General features: G+C 32.8%; 1 protein-coding gene across 1 annotated transcript; it reads right to left on the bottom strand.

Annotated features, from left to right (window-relative positions):
* Positions 1 to 4,649: 4,649 nt before the first annotated feature.
* On the bottom strand, positions 4,650 to 13,262 carry LOC115981643 (GRF1-interacting factor 1). Its single transcript, XM_031103927.1, has 4 exons — positions 12,822 to 13,262; positions 7,092 to 7,168; positions 6,036 to 6,120; positions 4,650 to 5,385 (listed from the first exon to the last, which is right to left on the bottom strand). Exons 1-4 carry the CDS (start codon positions 12,900 to 12,902, stop codon positions 4,957 to 4,959), a joined length of 672 nt encoding a protein of 223 aa, XP_030959787.1. The 5' UTR covers positions 12,903 to 13,262; the 3' UTR covers positions 4,650 to 4,956.
* Positions 13,263 to 16,928: the final 3,666 nt, after the last annotated feature.

The raw sequence follows: 16,928 nt of genomic DNA, 5'->3' as shown, positions 1-16,928 counted from the left end.
ATAAAATCCTAAACTTTAGAACCTAACACATGGCATATGAGAAAGACACATCAATCTGCACGAGATCTTGAAGAGGACTGTTAAAAGAATTTGTATTCACACAGGAAGTTATATAAGGTTTGTTTAGTAGCTAGTTAAAATATGCAGGTTCCCTTAACTCAATAATTAATTTTTTTGGAAGTTGAATAAATGATCTAATTCAAATTCTTTCTTACCCTACTAATAAATAAATAATTAGTTTATTGACCTAATAATAAAAAAAAAATTATAAAAAAAAAATTTACCACATTTTTACAATAAATTTTAAAGTGTTCAATTATTATTCGTCTTTATTAGGGGACAAAAAAATAATTCCAGTAATATATTCCTAGGTGATAAGTTATGAAAATATGAGTAACGAAGTATTTCTCTTAAATTTTATTCATCTATAAAAAAAGAATAATCCATATATTTTGAATAGTAATACTGTTTCTTTTTTGCACTCTCTTTAGTTATTTATTTTAATGGTGTTTTTGCAAGCAATTTAGCTTTTAAGATTCAAGGAGGACTATGTCATGGCAGTCATTTTAGAAAGTTCATACAATCAAACGCTAAAAGTAATAGTGTCGAAGCATGGTCTACGCCAAGTCCCTTTCTTTCTTTCTTCTTCTTCTTTTTTTTTTCTTTTTTTTTTTCAATTTTGTCTCTTCTTTTGTTCCAGCTTCTAGGAAGTTGGAAACCGTAAGATCTGAATTAACTAAGAAAGCCTATAAAAGGAGATACTGTTATACATTAAGAACCATGCATACTCTCTTCCTCTCTGATCAATGCAAATGGACAAGCATATGAATCACCATTTTCAACACGACCCTAACCTTAAGAGCCAAGAACCAACCAAAATTAAGACAAAACCCATCAAGATAACCTACATATCGAGTCCAATGATGGTCAAAGCTTGTGATGTCATTACTATTTGATTATATCACTTGAATGCTTGTTATAAGTAAGAGTACGTTTGGTACACTGAATGGAGATTATGACATGAATTGTAATATTTATTACTAGTAATAAAATGTGTTATAATGTAATAACTAAATATATTCATTAGTTTGATTGTGTGTTATAACATTAGAATGAAACTTAACGTTTATTTTAGGAAATATCTTACTCATACAATTATATCTCCTTAAAAATTGTTATTTTTAAATTTAAGAGAGTTATGTGTTATTTTTTATGATTTTTTATTTTTATAATTGTTAGATGTATATGGAAAGTTTATTTATTTTGAAATATATTAAGTTTTGAAATTATTGCACTTACCAAGAAATAGTTAATACAACATTTTAAAGATGAATAATTATTCCTCATTTTGAAGAAGAACTATTTATAAGGAATGACTATTCTTTATAATAAAAATATAACCAAACTAAAGAATAACTAAACTATAAGAATAACTATTACATTACAACGCCTATTACAATCCACCAAACATGTCCTTATTCACTAATGAGGGATATAATGGATACAAAACGTTCATTCCAGCCTCTTAACCTTTGTATTATTGTTTATTTTGACACTTCTCTAATGCTTAAATATTGTTGATTAAAGATACTTTAAAAAAATCAAAACATTTTGTCAATATTTACAAAATTTATCAAGACATTATTTGTCAATATTTACAAAATTTATCAATTTTAATATTTATTCATATTAGGGTTATAATTGAAGTTCTCACTTTAAATTTTTGAATTGGTTTATAATATTTTTTTTTTTTTTTTATGTAATAGGAATATAGTTTTTAAAATATTGTTTCGGTCCTTAAATTTTGCATGAAGTTTGTTTTCCATCACTAGAGTTTTAATTTTTTCTTTTTTTTTGTTCATAAACTATTAAAAATGTTTTACAATTTATGATTCTCTCCACTCTGATTAAATGTAATTATACATGTCTAATTATGTAGAACTATTTTAGCATTAGAGAATTTGACTTATCTAATATTGACCATTACATTTAAAAAAGAAAAATGAACATACATGAGAGGAACAAGTGGCACAAAAGCCACATGCAATATGAAAGATTTTTTTTAAAGTTTCATGACCAAAAAAAGAATATATATATATATATATATATATATATTCAATAGTACAGAAACAACAAACAAACTTCATGCAAATTAGATTATAATTGGACAAACTTGCTCCCCAACTGATTTGGAAGAATCTTTTTCAAATCATAATGTGATGGCTTATAAAACCGTTAACGCATATTATTTAAACAAATCACATAACTTATTAAATAGGTCATGTAATTAAAAGTATACATTATCAGTTTTATCAATCTTCAAGTAATGAGTTAGAAGAACCTGCTTCTAAACTAGATTGAAGGTAAATTTTTTTCATAATTAAACAAATATTTGTCACAAAATTATAGTGCATTTTTAGATCTAAAGAAACTTGACATTTAAATTAATGGGAAATTAATACACTTACACAAAATAAGAGTGCAATTAAAATTTAATTTAGATTCTTAAATAAATTTCTACTTTAATATTATGTAGACAGGTATATAAATGAGAAACATTAATATGTTTTTATATCATTATCAAATACTCAGTTATTAAAGTAAGGTAGGGTATTTCGTGAATTCGAAATCACTTGGTATGTGTTATTTACCAGTAAAATATTACTCATTTATTAAAAGTGTTAATATCTCAATTGGAAAATATCATGACTTTGTAATTTTATGTCAAGTTTGTAGCGTGTGTCAAAGTCGAAGTTCAAAAACCCCAAGATGAAGCTCAAAAGAAGACAATTTTTCAAGAGTGATCTGTAATTTCAACAACTATTTGATTGTTGCTCGATCAATTGAAGGAGGAATTTTTTATTAAGTTAGCTATTATCTGAATCAAACATGTTTTAATTAAGTTAGCTACTACCTCATTATTTGTGTGTTACACGCAATCGTAGAAAGTACTTATTATAACCCAACTTTAGAAGAGGTATCATAGTGGAAAATACTATCATCGAGCATCAAAAAGAGAGAAACCCCAAATCTAGGTTTGATCAACCAGTGGAAAATACTATTATCGAGCATCAACAAGAGAGGAAACCCAAATCTAGGTTTTATAACATTATATTCAATGGTGTAATATTTTTAGTGATGACATCAAAAGCTGAAGTCATAGAGTCTATCATCCTTCTTCTTCTGCTTCTTTTTTTCTTTTCTTTTTTTTTTGGAAAAAAAGGGTAAGAAATTTCCAGGTGGTTCTTGGAGTTTGTCAAAGAATTTGATCATGATCACAGACACAGTTTAAGAGAGAAGAAATTAATATAGAAGAGTTCCAAATGTCTAAAATTGGTTTTGATACTCCTGTGGATTGCTTGATTTTTCATATTTGGTTTATATTATGGTTTTGGTTAATTGAGTACGACACTTGACCAGCAAATCGATTTATCAATCAATTGTTAATTAGCCCCTAAAAAAAATCAATTGTTAATTAATCGGGATAATTAACAAAGAGATTTATAAAATTTTCAATAATGCTGACATTATTTTTATTTGATATACCTACCAAACTCTACTTTTTATCGTAACAAGCACACATATACCATATATTACATATACCATATATCACAATAAAAAATCTATTGTTTTTGAGGTCCTAAGAAAATTGATATTGTTTTGCAAAATACATTTTTTAATAAGCAAAAATAAAAACTCTACAGGCTATGTGAGTGTGAACATAACTAATTATGCCACCTCAACAAGTTCTACAACATGTGCATTTTCATTATTGACTAATTTTGAAGAATTTTTTTTTTTTTTTTTTTTCACAATCATTAACATGATCTGTAGTTTTTTTGGAACAACATTTTTACCTATATCTGTCAGTATGTCACCAACATAATTTCTACCTTGCAGCAATCAATCACATCACAATCGGTCATACGCGGTAGTTATGACAAAAAAAAAAAAAAAAAAAAGGCTTTTCGTTTTATTAAATTCCTGATAAAAAGACTACATTGTCCCTAACACACTAGAAATTAAATCTTAAATAAAAAATAAAAGCAACTTCCACCCTCCTCCGCTATCTGCCTTAAAAAAGGAGAAAAAATTAAAAAAGAAAAGGCAGAAAGAAAAGAGGTACAGAGGTTTGGGATGTAATTTTATGCTGACCGGCAGATTTTTTTTTTTTTTGGTTAAACAAAGACTTTTATTAAAAGAACATATTATTAGTGACACCAAATACCGTGTTTGTCCCATAATCTTCATGTGAGATCTTTGGTGTAGTAAGAGCGCACTTGATAATTTCACTATTTTCTAGATTACTCAATGAAGTAAAATCATGTTTCAGTCACTATTTGTTAGTAAAAATGTTTCTTATATGGAAACTAAATACTGAATTAGACTTCCATTAGGCTCGTGAAAATGTTGTGCCATGAAGAGAATTAAAACAGGAATAGCTCTATTTAACTTCACCTAAGCTTCGAACTAGACATTCTACTCAATCAGCTAGCTAGTTGGCTCAACTTGTTGCGCAAAAGCGAGCATGCGCAGACAAAGGCCATGTCTTTTTAGTATAAATTTCCTAGTTCCTCAAGAGAGAGCTAGAGCAAGTAGACTAAAATGCCTGGGATGCATATCTCGGAATTCATTTATGAATTGTGAGGTTTCAGAATACTAAAATAGCATATATTAAAAACATAGAAACTCATCCATAACTAATGAAAAGCATAAATAAACTTAAGAAAGTGACCAACATTAAGACACATCACATTATGACCTACAAATTTACACGATACACTACCATAGGATGCATTATCACTACTTAAAAAGAACATCATTGCAGAGGTGTCAGATAAGATGACAAAAGTACATTAAGCAGCAAGTTCCTCTTTGCCCCCCTAAGTTCATATTTCTCACCTATGTCTACTAGGTTCAGGTGCTAACCAATACTTTGTTCTTCATTCTTACCTCTCAATTCCCATCATCAGCAGCTTTTAAGTAACGCGTCTCACCCCCATCATGGCTTGTGGAGCTACCACCTCGCCCTTCAGCAGACCCAGCACTCCCAATATCTTGCTTGCTCCCACCGGCCATCCCCCTACCACTCTGCAAGCCTTCTCCAGTGGAGCCACGACCAAAATCAGCAAAGCCACCAATCCCAAGTGTCCCACTGCCTCCTGCATGACTAGCATCACTTTGCAGCATGTGAAGCCCTGAACTTCCACTAGAATTCATGCCAAGCTGGCTGTGTAAAGCTTGCTGCTGTTGCAGTGCCGAATATGGCTGCTGGCTGTACAACATGGAGGAGCGTGCAGCCATGAGCGATTGTGGTGTCATCTGTTGAGCCTGTTGGTGCTGCATGTAGTGCGCTCCTGGCTGCATAATGCCACTTGGAGGAAACTGATATTGCCAAATAGTGTTAAATATAGTGGCATTTAACTTTATGAATCCCTCAAGCTTTGTTAGCCTCAAATTTGCAGTGATTAATACAAGAATGTATTACAATGATGAAAAACACTGCATGTGATGTTAAATAAGTAAATTGGCCATAGTGATTACTCAATGCACATGAATTTTGATATAAATTCAATTAGGACAAAAAATAAGCATGGTACCTTAGGTGCTATTCCTTAAGTTCCTTTCTTAGGATTCAACCATGAGGCTATTTAACTAAAAAATACACTTCCATCCCATCAGAAAATATTCACATGGCAGAATCTTAAAAGAAAAACTTAAGAAACAACACCTAAGTACTGTACTGTACTTAAGTCTTGCTCATTCAATAATATATGGGGACACATGATAACAATATACAATCCAACAAAAATTTAATGAATTTAAAAAATATATATATCATGTGATTAAAATGGTTTTAAATGCAAAAGTAAAAACAACAGAACCCCATTATTTATTTAATAAGCAAGACATAAAACATGGGTCCAGTTACAAGTTTCACCTCAAAATCTAAGAAGGCCGGCTCAAATAAACAGTGCATCGAAAGTTACAAAAATAAGAAATGCATAAGTTAAAAATAGAAATGCATTCTGTACCTGAGCATGCATGGTTGGGGGTTGGGGTTGAGAATCTGCAATTGCCGCCAGGTACATAAGGTTTCGCTGTAGCCTTGCCTGGTTCCTGCAACAATAGAGAGAACTTATTGGCCCTTCTGATATTTCAAACATTAAAAATTTATGGCCTGCTTACTTCCAACTATATATTGCTCCTGCTGCAAGTCTGGCTGGTGCTTATATGAATTGACTTATGCAAAGCTTCAATCATTATACTAATGAATTAATGAATTAGTACAGCCAATTTCAATAAAGTAAAGGAAAATGATAAGGCTACTACAAATTTTACTATATAAAGCTTACAAACTAATGTGGTAATGAATGTGATTAGTAAGTTTCAACCACCTAATAAATGATTTTTTGGTGATACATCAATTTGTAAGCTCCATGTAAAATTTGTAGCAGCCCCAACATAACTCTAAAGTAAATATGCAAGCTATTCAACATTTATGTGAAATTTACAAGACATTCATTGTTCTTTTTGCCATTTCACTCAAACTAGAATTTCTCTTGATATAAACACTAGAAACGCGATTATCGTTAGATTGGATGCATATACTAACCAAGGACACATAAGAAATTTTCTAGACAACCTAAATAATTCCTAATGAGTAACCCAAGCGGCTAGTCTTTGATGCACGTGTGGCAGTACTATACTTCTAGCAGAAAGATGCAGAACAATATAATAGTATTCCTCTAGAGGAGTGTTTCAATTTTGTGCTTAAAGTCACAAACATCCAGTCACTAATGAATTAAATGTCATGTTATGGTTACCAGAACTAGACTAAATTTCTTTCTTCAACAAGTAATCAATACAGCAAATGATAAGTATAATGGAAGTTATGACAATGCAGCAGTTACAGAAACCTTTCAAGCCTTGGACTTGATTGTTGGCAGAGGAACACAAACCAAAAGTACTGAGACATTCCCCACACAAGCCAATGTATTTTAGTAAGTGGCTCAGTACCAAGTTATGAAAATGCCAGACAAGCAAAACCACATTTATCAAATTGGAAAACTAAAAAGATTACTGCTTACTCTGCACACTCGCTCATTTTTCCCGAATTTTGGCTCTCAACAATCTTCAAAATTAGTGACTTGTTCTCATCCAGATACTGCATGTATAAACAATGAAGTTAGGAAAAATTTAGCGGCAATGATACAACTAATATCCAGGAAATAGCAATCAACAATTATAAATGTCAAGAACACATTATTTTTACTTGTACCAAGGAAATTGCTCATGTAATTATTCTGAAAAGCTAACAAAAGAGTGCAAATTTAAAAGCAAGTCGCACGGGCTTTTTTTTTTTTTTTTTTTTTTTGAGGGGATCACTCAATTCATGTGAAACACAGTTTTTAACTGGAAAACTGAAACTCAAACAATAATAATAAATTACCAAATATAAAATCATAAATCTAACAAAAACCCACAATTGAATGAGATTTAACATCCCATTTTATTCTCACTTCAAGCTCATGAATGTCCACTATTATACCCATGCAAATTATATAAATTTTCTCAATACGACTCTACAACTTCATGACTATGTAAACTATAAAACATTTTCATAGCTCACTGGTTAAGCTTTGTTTTCTTTTGAAATCTGGCTAAGAATTTGCTTTGGACAGCAGGTTAAACCTCCCACTTAATACTTTTTGAAAAATGCATCCGATTAGTCCTTGTTCTTTTTCACATTGAATTGTTTGAAGGAGCTGTTGAACCGATGTATTGCAGCTCTACTTTACCAAAAACTAAAATCAAACAACTAAGATGTACCTTCCGTATCACTGTATGATTAAAACATGCTGAACTTCATGGTTACACCAATAAATGACTAGGAACTAAAAGGGAAAATTTGTATGGGATTTAAAATTTGTATGGTTACCCAGTTCATATAATCCATCTTAGGGTCTTAAGCTATGAGTAACGAAGTCAGAAATATCCACTGCAAAGTGAAGTCATCACGCAAAGACATCATTTCAGAAACTAAAATTTAAAACCTTTCTTACTTTCAGATTGATATTTGATCACCCATATCAAGAAGCTCCACCTATTATATGAGATGTTTCTTCAATGATCTAAACCATAGGGAGCAAGACCCTTTGAAATTTTCCATCCATTATTGGTAATACCATAGTTGGTGGCTACCAGTCTCCCACACAATCTCTCCATAACAATTTCCTTAAAAGAGCAAATCTTAAATCCAATCCACCGTTTAATTTCCATACTACCACCTTGCCGTGATACTAAAAGGAACTAGTTTATTCCCGCTTGTTAGTTAAATCTATTGTGCAGGAGCAAAGAAATAATGATAGATTCCATTATTAGCCTCTAAGTAAAATCTTTAGAACTGCAACCCATAGAAAAAAAAATGATTTGGCAAACCTCTAGTCCTCATGAGACATGGACTCTTCAAAATGTGTGAAGTGCCAGTAACAAAAATAAGAGACATGGAAATGAGGACAAGACAAACACTTGAAAATGTCCTAGATGGGAAAATACCCATCAAGTGTATGAAACAATGTAAGACAGGAACAAATTGTTAACTCAAAAATAAACTCAGTTACATATCTTGTTAAGCTTTATGGCAATAAATCTTCAAAGTTATGAAACGGTCCGTCTAGCATGCTATATATTCATTTAAACCCTAGGCTACTCAATAAGAACACTTGGGCAAGTTACAAACTGATTTAACTGTAATAGCGTGTTCTAGGAGCTTAGGCTAAGACAAATCTGCCAAAGCACATGAAACTTCTACTTGAGTGTAACATAGCATAGCATTTGTGTAGGATACAGATGTGAAAGACCATAACACTTTGCTCATATACAGCAATGCACAAGTTTGTTTTGTCAACCTAAGTTTTAGTAGGTGCCACTTTGGCCACCCAAGAGACACTCCATTAGCACCCATCACATCTAAACTCAAAACATGCACATATAGATCATGTGCTTAAAGAAAAAGTAACACTTTGCCCACCTACAATTTAAAACAGGTGCACTATATTCATTTGTATGTGGTTGTGGCTATTGGTTGCAGTCGGTCTAATGTTATAATTTAGCAGATACTAAAGGAGTGGACTTCATGTGGGTCTAGTGCCATTTTCCAAACCACATGTTGCCAAACCAAACTCGCCCCATACTACTAATGGAGAGAGAGAGTTTCCAATAAATAAAATAAGGGCACCAAATTAGAAAAAACTATTTTTAATTAATACATAAAGGTTAACTATCTTTATGCATATTTTGGACCCATTCAACAGAGTAATATTCTTATAATCAACAACATAATAGAGACAATATAAATTTTACATGGAGGACTTATGGTTACCTAAAAGAAAAATGAATCCATATAATGATGATCAAACTATTCCATGTTCTATGATTATTATACTTGACTCAACATCAATTTCTCACTCAAAATAGATATATCAAGTAAAAAATTTCCTTAAATTCCAGACAACATGAAAATGCTATTATGTGCAGCATAGTACATGGGCACGCGTCTATGAAGGTGGGTTTGGTGCATCTTTTACAGAAGAATTGTGAATAATCATCATAATCAAACCAAAATTTCTTAGTCAATGTCTCACGGGACACTCATTTTTCCACTCTGCCTACTTAATCATAAGCAAAGCCCGAATTAGGACAATACCTCATCAGCCATGGTAAGTGCTAAGTCGTTCACATATTCACCAACAAGATTAAGCTATGCACTTGCTAGTATTACTCAGTAAAATTTCATATATATATATATATATATATATATATATATCAGTTCATTTCTTGTTTTCATTTCCTACAAAGTTGCATACATCCAAAGCATTTTTAATACATTGAAGATAATCTCATACAAATTGATGCAAGATTAAACTTACAACAGACTTAATTTTATTTCCATGGAATTGTAACAACCCACAATTAAAATTTTATTGATACTTCACAACCCCCAAGAAGAAAAGCAAAAAAAGGAACTTTTTAATTTTTATCAAAAAGGATTCTTACTACTGCACATTCAAAGGGCATAACCCAATTAAAAAGACTTTCCTTTGTATGTGTGGTTATCTGATTTAAATATGATTCCATATAAGCCTCCAAAATTATATGAGCCCAAATTCCAAATGAATGAAAATGCGACCAAATTGATCCTAGTTACTCTTTGAGGCAGAGTGGCAGAAGGGAGGAGATTCTCGAATGAGGGAAAGGATCAAACAACTTCAAAAGAATTGAATGAGGAGCCATATGAGACGAAAATCTCATGTATGATTCTGTAGAGTGGCAAGGGTGACTTATTAATAAACCTTTCCACTATCAACCCCAAAATAGTTTACAAATAAAGACAAGTAACATACCATTAAACCACATCAGCCTATTATGCCAGCAAATGTAGTAACTAATTGTGATGTATCCAGATAATCAATCATGAAATGGATCAACACAAGACTTTCTACATAAGAATGCAGTCAACTCTTGCAAGTAAGGTAATAATGCATGAGACCCTTCAAATTTATAACCAACAATGATGGAGAGCTTTGCATTTGGGTTAAAGGGTTAGCTGAGTTCAGTTGATTAAAGTCTAGTCAAATACCGGCTAGTTTGGCTTATCACTACAGTAGCTATCTCCCATTTCATATATCCCCCACCCACACAGCATTCCAAGTAAATGCGGGATTGCAGGATTTGATATCAACCCCCATTTGCAACCTAGTAAACTCAATTAGATGAACTAGTGAATTTGATTCAAAAACCATTTGCAACCTAGTAAACTCGATTAGATGAACTAGTGAACACCTTCAGAAACAACATAGTTTTATAGCATCCTAAGAATCCCCATCCCCTGACATTAGTGCAACCTCTCAAACATTTTAGTTTGATATGCAGCTACAGCAAACATCTAGATTAATTTCTTTTCCCATAACGAATTATGAATTGGGTCATCCTCCTCCTTAGAACACCCATCTTTTTTATACTTTTTTTTTTTTTTTTTGTTTAAAATTTCTCTCTCTTCATTTTCATCTCCAGTTAACACTTAGTAACTTGAAACTCTCGACAGGGCTTCATGAATGCAATTCAGCTTTAAACTTCATGACCTAAGCTAAATCCCAAATCAATTTATATTATACACTACAAATACACGTAAGAAAACAGATCAGCCAAACTCACATGTGAAATGAAATCGAGGATAGAAAATATGCAAGGATAATGATTTAAAGTGTTATGTACTGCCCCTTGTCGGTCCCAAGGGACAGAGGAGTCTAAGTTAGCCGAAAGATGGTTATCGGTTTGAATTGTCATAAGCCATCCATCCATAAAAAGAGACAAAAAGAATCCAACAGAAGCTTAAATGGCTGAATATCTTGAGAATATAAGTACAAGAGTAAGTAATTTTTCTTTTTTTGAATGAAAGAGTAAGTGATTATGATAACAGTATTAGACAGGTAGGCTTAAACTTTGGAGTTAATTTTGTGTCCCAACATATTATATTTTGGTTTCACTTCAAGACTAAGTAAGGTAACATCTCCTAACAACTGATGTCAGAGTTGATGGTTGTCCTTTTCGCAATTAGTATGGGAACGGGATTAAGGTAGTGTCCCAACAAATCATAATAAGGTCTCACTAGAAGACCACCTATGGTGCTATCTTCTAACAAGTGGTATCGGAGTTGATGACAGACTGTCGTTTTCGCAGTACAAGAATGAATTAAGGTGGGGTCCCAACGCATTGCATTAAGGCCTCTTTTGGGGACCCTCATATGTCCCTAACAAATTTCCTGGTTCACTGGTCAACAGTGCATGTAAGTCGTAGCCATGAAAGACACCAAAGCATTCTAGGCTACCTACTTAAAACTAATGCTTGAAGCATAAGGAGTTAACGTGAGATACCAAGATACTGATCATGTTCATCAATATTAAATCCTACCTGTCGTTATCATACCAAACACGAACAATTTCATAACTTTTTTCAAGAGAGGTGGTGTATGATAATTAGTGCACAATAAAATTAATGTCAGTTATGGGATCATGAAAATGATATTGTATCACTCAGCTTCGCAACTTAACAAATTATAAAATAAATTGTGAAAAATTTAATGTCCTTAGAATTTCTGGATAGATAACACAGGATATACAATTTTTAAAGAACACGCAAAGATAAAAAAATTAAAAAAAAAAAAAAAAAAAAAAGACTATCCAGTTCTTTATGAGATACAATAAACAATGAGGATATAACACCAAACGCTACTAATCTCTGCCCCTGTAAATATATTGGTAAATCATTTAAAATAGTTTAAGAAAGAAAAAGGCTTTGAAAGAAGCACCAAACCTGAACCTAAGCATAATCAGAAACCAATAAAATACCCAAACAAAACAAGAAAACCCATTTACCATAGCCCACACACTCATTTGAACTTCAAATAATAATTAATGCAATAGCAAAATGAAAATAACAGTTAATAACATGTATCTTAACTTTTAAACAACAAAAAAGATCCACAACTAGCACCAAAAAAAAAAAAACCAGTTTGAGTAGGTAATAAGGAACCATGAATAACAAAAATAGAACAAGCAGATAGAAGGAAAATGAAAATAACAACCAACAAAAACAAAACAGAAATCAAACAGTGAATACCCATTTAACCCAAGAAGCTACAGGATAAACCAAAAAGAAAAGATTCATCCAAAGAAGCAAGAAACAAAATTTGATATAATCCAAAGGGTAAACAAAAAAAAGGCAAGAAAAGGCAGAGAGGCAAAGAGAAAGGAAGAAACCTGTTGAATGTGATCAGTTGTGACGTTGTTTGGGTAATAAGGTGCCATCATGGGCTGCATCTGCATCAGGTGCTGTTGCATTTCTCTCTAGCACAGTCCCGAACTCTTATCTCTCTATCTCTCTCTCTCTCTCTAACTTTCTCACTCTAAGCAGAGCTACGGAACTGATAAAACACACTCACTGCAAAGGAATGCAAAGAGAAATAGGTACCCTTCTGCTCTTTTTATCCGTTCTGTAACTTTTCTCTTCTATGACTATTACAACTTACAAGAACGACAACACCCCCAGAAGTGAGAGAGAGGGAGAGAGAGAGACCACAAGTTAGTATTCTCTTTGGTTTTGGTTTTGGTATTGATTTTGGCTTTGGCTTCTCTCTGGTCTATCACGTGACCCTTGTTTTGAAGACAGAGAAAAATTGAGAGAGAATCTGAGAGAGATTTAGTGGCATTTATTTGATGTATGTCACATTTAACTTGACATGACAAGGTCTGTTGCTGCCTCAGTCCAACTCTTTTGGTCTCACTTTTTGGTTAGTGTGACGTTGTTGCTATGTATAAAGGAGATTCCTCCCTACTTCACTATACTTTCTCTCTTCTACCCCACGCGCTCCATTCACGCGCTCCATTCACGTGGGTGGACCTCTCTTGTGGGACCCAGACCAGACATAATACACTAACCCAATTTTGAATTTTATTTTAACCCAAAAAAATAAATAAAACCAACTAAAAATGAATTTTTTTAAAAAAATGTGCTTGAGATGTCACGTCAACTTAAGCTTGGGAATTTAGTGAGAAAGTTTTTAGTCACAACAATATTGATAAAATTTTTCAAAGCCGCGTTAGGCTGTTAATCATAAGTAAAAAAAAAAAAACAGATTATTTGTAATTAATAAAAAAAATGTGAGTAATTATTTACGCAAATTTTATCATAACTCGCTATATAACAAGCTGTGAGCGATTAAAATGTGATCCAAATAAATCTACTTTTTTTCACCATTATTTTTTTCTCCATTATTCATTACTCATTATATGACGAGTTGAGGCAAAACTTGTCTAAATAATAGAAATGATAATTTAAACCCACACATATCCACCTCAACCACCCTTAACGGACAAGTTTTACCCTCTCCATAATAAATGGGATGGGGATGGGATTAATATTTTTCCCAGCACCTGCCCCCACACCTTTCTAACTTTAAATTTATGATTTTTTTTTTTTAATTGTATTATTGAATTTATACTTTTATGTTTTAATATTTATATTTTTATTACATATTTTTAGTTGTATTACTATGTTTGAATTGTTTTTTATTTCTTATTGATTGAATTGTTGTATTGTTATGCTTTGAGAATTTTTTGTAATGTTAGAACTTGGATTTTTTTTAATGTTTTATGAGTTTTAATTTAAAGCATTAAAAATGAATTTTTAATAAATTATATATATATATAATATTTGAGTGTGGCGGGATGGGCACTTACGAGTTTTCACTAGAATGGGGTGGGAAAAAAAAACAAGACCCGAAGTGGAAGTGGGGCGAGAGCAGGGAATAGGAAACCTACCCCATACCCACCCTGTTACCATTTCTAGTAAATAGTTGTGATTCTAACATTTCTTAATTGATCCAAATGAGAATCAGTAAAAATTTGTCAACTCAATTATTGTGAAAAATGTAATAAAGTTTTTTAATACTTGTAACATTACTCAGTATTTTATACCTTTTTTAGACTTAGAAAAATTAGACTCAACTCAGGCTGCATTTGGTTGAATGTAAAATATTTTTCGAGTGTAAAATATTTTCAGGTGAAAATGTTTTCGAGAAAGGAAAATATTTTCAAGTGTTTGGTTGCATTATGAAAATTGTTTTAGAAAATGTTTTCATGTGTTTGATTACATTCTCAAAATGCTATTTTTCTACTAGCTTCTCACATTTTCTGAGCAATTTTCTCAGCATCCAAACAAATTTTATAATAGAAAATTTCAATATATAAACTTTAAAAAACAAAAATCAAAACAAAACCATTCTTTAAACTCAAACAATTCGGTCAAACTAAGAGAGGGAGGAAGAGAAAGTGATCAAAAATTGAGGGAAAGATACAGGTAGATCGAGAAAGAGAGAGCTCGGTCATAGGCGGGTCATGGGCGATGATCTCGGCAGCGTGATCTCAGACCGGCATCTGTGTGAGAGAAGAGAAGAAAAGGGAGATGGGTTTGAAGGGATGTGGATTGGGTATTGTAGAGGTGAGATGGGCTTCGCCGGCGTGAGGGGGGACCTTGGACCGATGTTTGCATGTGGGGCGCCAAGATTGAGACGATGAGAGTTCAATCTAGAGGGCGGTGGTGGCGACACGATCTTGGCGATGCGATCTGGGGTGCAATCTCGGTAGCGCGATCTCGGCGGTGCTAGGGTGCGACGAGACCCGTGTGATCTAGGGTTGGGGCGGTGATGCGATCTGGTACGATCTAGCTCACTCTCTCTACTCTCTCGTCTTGCTCTTTCTCTCTCTCTCTCTTCGGGTGTCTGAGTTCGAAAATCATTTAAAGGTAAAATACAAGTGTAAATGATTTTACACTTCAAGGCTTGATATTTTACGATCAATGGAAATCATTTTCCATTTGACTGAATTTTCCAGCCAACCCAAACACGCCCCGTGGTGTAAAATATTTTCCGGATTCCGTTTACTATCGAAACAAACGCTCCCTCAGTAACTCAAAGGAAAATACCCAACTTGAACTTGAGATTTTTGACATAGAGTAAAAACAAGTTGACCCACCCAATTTTTTTTTTTTTTTTTAAAATTTCAAAGAAAAACAAATAGTACTATATAAATTAGCAAAATCACTCCAAATATTAAACCATGTAAAGGTAATAGATCAACCATCTAAAAATAATGACTATGTTGAAGCAAATTGTGACCACAAAAAAAAAAAAAAAAACAAAAAGTTTTCATCTAGTTTGACCACAAGGCAATAAGATTCAAAAAAATTGAGTTTACAATGTATATTTTGAGAGCATCAAGTAGCGTTAGATTGAAAATTTTCTACATTGTTTAGTGTGCTAAAAGGCTTAAAGTATTGGTTTAAACTTCGAATTTCTATAATAAAAATTATAAAATCCTTGCCGTCACCCTAGAATGCTATAAAATTTCTACAATATTGTTTTGTGTGCTGAAGTAAACTAACATCTTTTTCAATATCTCCAAGCAAAACAAAATCTATATCCTAAAAGACTATAGTTGAAAGAAAGTGCCGATGTTGCTCAAGAATGCCATTAGATTTATGGGCAATTACTATTCTAGTTTTTCTTTAATTTATGTTTTCTTTTTTTATTTTATGGATTTTCTTATGTAAGAAAATTATTTAAAAAAAATACCATGTCGTTTTTGGGCACTTAGTGGGAAACTGCCTAACTTTTATGGTGATTGTAGTGGGCCTTTTTGTGGTTAAAGTGGGCTGGGCTTCCTCCTGTGGTATTGGGCCCAAGTATTCTGAGTAAGGGAGTTGGGACCGGTTCAACTGCAACTCAATTTTGTCCGGCTTGTGCGCAAACTATGTCTCATCTGCCAGGGGCACGCTTACGGCAGGCAGAACATGGTGCCTATCCTTTGTTTTTGCCGCAGAATGAACTTTTCTCCAGTTTCTACTGCGGACTGAATTTTCTCCAATTTCTGCCGCAAGACTATCTTTTTTCTAGTTTCTGCCGCAGAAGGAACTTTTCTCCAGTTTCTGCCGCAGGACTGACTTTTCTCCAGTTTCTACCGCAGAAGGAACTTTTCTCCAGTTTCTGCCGCAAGACTGACTTTTTTGCTATGTAGCAAAACTTTTTACTGTGCGATAAAGCTTCTTGCTGTACAGTAAAGCTTTCTGCTATGCATTGAAGTTATTTGCTGTGCATTAAAGCTGTCTGCGGTACTTTAAAGCTGTTTACCATACAGTAAAGCCTTTTGCAATGTGAATGACTACTCTCCATTTTTACTGCAGAAATACTTTTCTACATCCTGCACATAAACAAATCTAAAACCCAAAGAAAATACCTATCAAACAAATGTTAGTTTAAATGGGTTGGCATATTCTCAAATATATACATACATATATAAAATATATTTTGC

The sequence above is a fragment of the Quercus lobata genome, chromosome 3 (genome assembly GCF_001633185.2).
Source record: "Quercus lobata isolate SW786 chromosome 3, ValleyOak3.0 Primary Assembly, whole genome shotgun sequence".
NCBI lineage: Eukaryota > Viridiplantae > Streptophyta > Magnoliopsida > Fagales > Fagaceae > Quercus > Quercus lobata.
This window is presented reverse-complemented; position numbering and strand designations above follow the sequence as displayed.

Excerpts from the sequence above, each read along its gene's own strand:
- LOC115981643 (XM_031103927.1), bottom strand. The coding sequence starts at position 12,902 with ATGCAACAGCACCTGATGCAGATGCAGCCCATGATGGCACCTTATTAC. Across the intron at positions 6,121-7,091 it reads AAAATGAGCGAGTGTGCAGA|GAACCAGGCAAGGCTACAGC; the intron begins GTAAGCAGTAAT and ends CTATTGTTGCAG. Across the intron at positions 5,386-6,035 it reads CCCCAACCATGCATGCTCAG|TTTCCTCCAAGTGGCATTAT; the intron begins GTACAGAATGCA and ends TGGCAATATCAG.